Source organism: Phascolarctos cinereus, unplaced genomic scaffold (assembly GCF_003287225.1).
Source record: "Phascolarctos cinereus isolate Bilbo 61053 unplaced genomic scaffold, phaCin_HiC Scaffold_4;HRSCAF=312, whole genome shotgun sequence".
NCBI classification, from domain to species: domain Eukaryota; kingdom Metazoa; phylum Chordata; class Mammalia; order Diprotodontia; family Phascolarctidae; genus Phascolarctos; species Phascolarctos cinereus.
Window position 1 is genome coordinate 95,632,882 of NW_027555847.1, and position 6,000 is coordinate 95,638,881.

General features: G+C 49.4%; 1 protein-coding gene across 1 annotated transcript in view; it reads left to right on the forward strand.

The window, feature by feature from the left end:
• The window catches only part of PLXNB1 (plexin B1), a 72,904-nt gene extending 67,943 nt beyond the window's left edge, over positions 1-4,961 (forward strand). The window contains 4 exon segments of the mRNA XM_078152471.1: positions 996-1,060; positions 1,254-1,329; positions 2,759-2,833; positions 4,024-4,961. Of these exon segments, the coding sequence (XP_078008597.1) occupies positions 996-1,060; positions 1,254-1,329; positions 2,759-2,833; positions 4,024-4,128 (321 nt within the window). The 3' untranslated portion in view covers positions 4,129-4,961.
• Positions 4,962-6,000: the final 1,039 nt, after the last annotated feature.

Genomic DNA, 6,000 nt, shown 5'->3' on the forward strand with positions numbered 1-6,000 from the left:
GCAGCCTCAGAACCAGGCTGGAGAGTTGGAGTGGGAGTGTGATGGGGGAGCCTCCTGGGGAGAGAAACCAAATAAAATAATAACCGATGCTCTTATAGTGCTCTGAGGTTTGCAGAGCTTATTCTCTCCTCACACTGGCCCTGTGATGATGTTACAGGTGGTAATTGTTGGGCCCATTTTGCAAGTAGAGAAGCTGAGAAGCAGATGAAGTGGCTTCTCCACGGTCACATCCTCTCGTGTGGGAGGAAGAATTTTAGCCCAGGTTTCTGCTAACTCCAAGCCCAGAGCTTTTCTCCTCTTACTAGGCTGCCTTTCGTGGTCATAGGCTCTCAGGACTGTTGGTTGAATGAATTTATGAATGAATGAAGGGACAAGCGTGCCAGTAACTGAAGGAAAATTACTTAAGGTGCAAGGCCTGATTACTAGAGCTTGAAGGGGTCAGATAGACTATGAAATGAGTGTCCCAGTTTGAGCAGGGCGGAAGCAGGGCAGAAGCAGACCGTGTGCGTTGGTCATTGGGTTCAGCCTGTGTGTTGGCTCCTGTTGCACTGGGATGTAGGTGTTAGGAAGTCATCAAACACAGGGCAAAGTTGGTACCATGTTTGACTGGGATTGCTTCAGTCATGCTTGCCTGTTGGGCTGTGCTCGCCTCTTTCTCCCAAGTGAAATTATTGAAGGGAGGAAAACATCAGAAGGGGGAATCTTGGTTACCAAACTCCTATTCCAAGGTCACAGGCTGGGGCTCTGAACTAGCCATCTTCCTGAAGTGTCCAAATGTAGTGGGGATGAATTGGAGGCTGAGAAGAGATTATTGGATGTGTATAGGAGAAGGTCATCAGTAGCTTCAGGTAAAGCAATTTGAGTGAAAAATAGGACAAGAGTCAGATTGCAGGAGGGCAAGGAGAGAATGGGTGCTGGACATGACCCTTTCCATTGGCATTCAGCAATGAAGAGAAGAGTAACTCGTTTTTATTTTCTTTGCTCCTGACGTCCAGGACTCACCCATCAACAAGCTGCTCTATGCCCGAGACATCCCACGCTACAAGCAGATGGTGGAGAGGTACCACTATGAGGATTGGGGGTTAGAGGAACTGGAAGTGAACCTACCAGTTGGGAGGGTAGGGATGGGCATGAAGTGGAGAAACATTCTGGAGAGCAGACACTGGAAGTATAGGGGTAGGGAATGGAACAAAGAGGGACCCTAGGGGTGGCCAGTTCACTAAATCACCTCTGTGGCTGTGGTCTCTGGGCAGGTATTATGCAGACATTAGGCAAACCATCTCAGCCAGCGATCAGGAGATGAATTCAGCCCTAGCTGAGCTGTCCAGGGTAAGGAAAATGTTTGACTCTTGTGGGGGGTGGGTTTTGTTCATCCCTGCTCTGGTGGTAGGGCTCTAGCCCTTTGCTGGTATGGACCTCCAGGCACATCTCCAAGGAACACTTCCTTCTTTTTTATGGACTTTGGGAATTGGCCCACCTGCTCCATTCTACTACTAGTTGTTTGTATTTGGGGTTTCCTTCCTTCAGGGTCTACTGAAAAACGGAATATAGTCTCCTGGTGTCTCCCATTTCCTTTTGTTCCTGAATCAAGCATGCAGCCCTTTTCTGAGTTTGCAAACATTTTTGCTGCTTGTCAGTGTGGGTCTAAAAGTCACATATGTGAAGAAAGCTACAAAACAAGAGATCTCCAAAGTTCTCCCTTCTACTCATGGTACAAGGGAAGCTTGGCTTGAGCTCTGCTGGGCTGTCTGCTGAATTTTAGAGGCAAAAAGCACCATAGAACTAAACTCTCTTTCCCTTTTCTTATCTTGTGTGCATGTGTGTAGCCTTTGACGGTTCATAGACAATGTTCACATCCATTAAAGCAGATTATTTCTCCCTTTTTACAAACGAGGAAACTGAGGCTCAGTGAGATTGTGGCTTGCCCAAGTTCACCAATTAGTAAGTGGTGTGTTTTGGACTTCTGACTTCATTAATTTTTTTTCAATTTTTTTTGCAGTGCTTTTCATTGGGTGTTCTAGCCCATCTCATTCACAGTTAGAAAAACAAGGCTGTGACTCGCCCAAAGTTACCTAGCCATGACAGAACAGGGACTAGAACCCATATCTCCTGACTTCCAGTCCAACACTTTTTTCCATTTAATCCAGGCCCCCATATCTCTTTCATTTTACGGGCCAGTGGTCCTTTTTAGGCTCCCTTCATGTGCTCCCCACCTTGTCATGGGGCAGCCAGTACCTGAGTTCAAACCTGGCCTTAGATACTTAGTAGCTGTGTGACCTTGGGCAAGTCTTTGTTTAAACTCTCCCTCAGTTTCCTCAACTGTTAAATAAGGATAATAATAGCATCTACCTCTCAAGGTTGTTGTGAGGATCCAATGAGATAATATTTGTAAAAAGTGCTTAGCACAGTGCCTGGCACATCTAGGCACTATATAAATGCTTATTCCCTTCCCCTTGTGGTCAAACATATCTGTATCGTACTTATGGCGGATCTTTGGGAATATCAAGGGCTGAAATGAAAACCATTTGTACTCCAGCAAAAACTGGAACTTGGCTACCTCAGCTAGCTTCCTTCACAAAGAGGGGGCTGTCCTAGGAGCTTCTGGCCACTTGAGGCCAACCTGGCTAACCTGCTATGGTCACTGGCCAACATGAGGCAAGCTCTTGAGGCCTGTGTGATTGTGTCTCCTCCTCCCTAGAACTGCTCCCTGTTCTGGCCTTGTCTCTGTATAACCTGAGGTTCTGATCTTTTCTCTTAGAATTATTCTGGGGACCTCAGTGCCCTGGTGGCACTGCATGAACTCTACAAGTATATCAACAAATACTATGACCAGGTGAGTATGTCATCCTCAGGAATGCAGGGATTTTGTCCGTGGGACCCCTAGTAAAGCACTGAGGGGCAGGGCTAGAAGGGGACAGGGAGCTGAGGTTCTTGGTGCCCTGGACCTCATGTGACTTAGGTGGGATCTCTGGCACTCTCAACCTTTCCTATGTCTTATGCACAGAAGCCCCCACTGATTAGTGTTCTCTTCTCCCACTACCCAGCATATCTCCCAGCAAAGGCCCCTACCATCATTCCCTTCTTCCACTACCCTAGTGCTTCTCCTACACAGAGGCCCCCACTGATTAGCATTCTGTACTCCCACTACCCTAGTGCTTGTCCCAGCAGAGGGGGGGATGTGACCATTGCTTCCTAGGGACCTGGCGGGAATGTTGGGGGTTGGGCTGGTCTGCTGACCACCCCCTTCCTCTCATCACTATGTGGAAACTTCACCTTGGAAGGGTCACTCCCTCATTCCCAGATCCTGCTCTCTAATCCTCGTCGTCCCCTCCCCGTGGGACTGGGATAGAATTTCCCTGCGAGGAATCAGATACCTTAGGTAGGCCTTCCTATCTTGTGGTCCTTTGTTGGGAAATTTTCTCCCACAGGCTCTCACCCATGTGTCACCCCCCTGGCCTTAACTTCAGGGAAGCCCATTTCTTTTGTGAATGTTTCCTAAACCTTAGGCCAGATGTAGGGCAGATGCCTTCTCTCACTACAGAGTTTTAGGAGTGTCTCCTTGCCTGCCTAGATGTCACTGCAGACACATTGTTTCCATGTCTGAGTCCCAAGCACTGCCTGACAGAAAATGAGCATCACCTCTTATGTGTGTGTGTGGGGGGTATTTGTGGCACTCCCACGTCCTTGGCACTTGTCTATGGACAGGGTTGGGGAGAGTGTGCCCAGGTAAGAGATGGTGGGAATGCTAAGGCATCAGAGAGGGTTTTCTAACAAAGACCTGACAGGGGAAAAATAGGAGTGGTAGCAACACATTTTGGTTTCTTGAACCTCTTCCCATTTTTATTCCCTAGAGGTCTGGGGTCTGTATTCCTCCCTGAGGGCTCTGGGTGATGTCTCCTTGGCCTACGTGTTCTCCAGTCCATTCTTGAGGGATGTCTTCTTTGAGGCCTCAAAGCTTTTAGTGATAGGCCTCTTCTGTTCTCCCCTGTTAAGGCTCTGTGTGATTTAGTCTCTGCCTTTCAGATCATCACTGCCCTGGAGGAAGATGGCACTGCCCAGAAGATGCAGCTGGGTTACCGGCTCCAACAGATTGCTGCTGCTGTAGAGAACAAAGTCACTGACTTGTGACCTCCCCTCACCGAGCTGGTCCTGACAGGCCCTCTCCCTTTGACCCCCATGGCCTGGACACACACCCTGCTATGGCCTCAAAAGCCTGGGAAGTGGATCCTCCTACCTCCCCCCACCGGGGTGGCCTCATACAGGATGAGGGCCCTGGTGCTGGAAGAAATGCTCTTTTGTGACTGATTTTCCAAGCAGAGTTTAGTGGGAGCAACAGGGTCTGGGCTTCCTGGAGCTCTGGCCACAGGCCCCTCAAGCACTATGGCAGTGGCCTCAAGCCACGTGTGGAGATCCCCTCTCCATGAGCTCACTAGCCCTGGAGGATTTTCCTTCTCTGTGCAGTACTGAGCTGGCCCTCTCAGCTGTTCCTGCTTGGACTGTGGATACAGAATCAGGGTTCAGTTTTCCCTTGGGGGATAGACAGGGAGAACAAAGGATGCAGCTCACATAGGATGCCCTGTTGGATCCTGTCATTCTGCTCTTCAAGGCTAAAGTCGAGGGAGCAGGGATGTGGTCCCATCCCCCTTCTCCAGCTTCCCCCATCAGCCCTGCTGGATTGTGGGTCCCCATCCTTTGTGATTCTGAATCCTCTCCCAGGATCCCCACAGACTGATCCCTAGTCAGGTCTAGCTGCTTCGGGCAGCAATCCTGGGGGTGGAGAATGGGGGAGAGGTGCCCATCCTGCCCATCCTCATAACCCCTTCTCCAGTGATAAAAGCCTGCCTCTGTTGAAAAGAAAAATTGGTATAAAGTCTTGATGAGGCTCTGACCTTGTGACCTAGTGATGTAACTGTAGTGGTGGCCCTGACTGACACCTGGTGATCATTAAAGGATAACACTGACCTCATGGAGTTGGGCTTTGCTTTTCAGGCCTGGTCCCTGCTGGGGGCAGCAAACCTCTGGAGGCCCCAGCTAGCCTCAGTGGGCGGCGCAGGGAGATAGATGTTCACATCCATCCCTAGGACGTGCCATGCATGCCTCCCTGCCCTGCGTAGTTATCTCGAGGGACTCATGGGACCCCACAGGGTAGCTTGTCCCCAAACCCCGTTGCTGTCTTCTGCTCCTTCAGGAGAAGGAAGATCAGTTAGAGTTAGCATGTTGGTGTGAAGTAGGAGGGAGTCTGAATTCTAAAGGTTAGTGGACTGCTGCAGACAGAGGGAAGGGATGCACAATGTAGGGATAACAAGGGGCAAGTATTGGGAGCTAAGTCCAAATTTGGCTTGGCCCAGCAGGTTCAAAGGTTTTTTCCCTTCTTTTAAAAATATGCAGTAGGCACTTGGGAACCACAAAATCCAATTAAAACTAGTGAGTGAAACTTCAAAACAGGAATAAAAAGGATATAAAATGTAATTCACCTGTAGTCATTGAGTCAGGAAGCAAAGGAAGAGACCAGTGAGGCAGCCGAGATCAAGATTTCGGATAGCTCTGGCTGGCCTCAGCCTAATCCTTTTATGGTTCAAACCTGGCTGTGACCACAACCAAGGCCTCAGCCCCTGAAGCTCACCCAAACTTCCACTGGAAGAATTAGTGCATTGGTGGAGGGAGTTTAGGTGGAGATGAGTGCATTTGTGGAGGAGGCAGGAAGGGAGAGAGTCTAATCTGGAAGTCACCAGATTGGTGGAGGTGAGCCTGTAATCCCAGAGTTAGAGGAATACAACATACTTGACCAGTGACCGTTCATAAGGCTTTTGGGGGCAGCTAGGTGGTGGTGTGGACAGAGCTCTGGGCCTGGAGTCAGAGAGACCTCAGTTCAATACAGCCTCGCACATTTACTAGCCGTGGTGATCCTAGGCAAGTCTCTTAACCTCTGGTTGCCTCAGCTTCTTCATCTGTAAAATGGGTATGATAATAGCACCTACCACCCAGGGTTGTTGTGAGGAT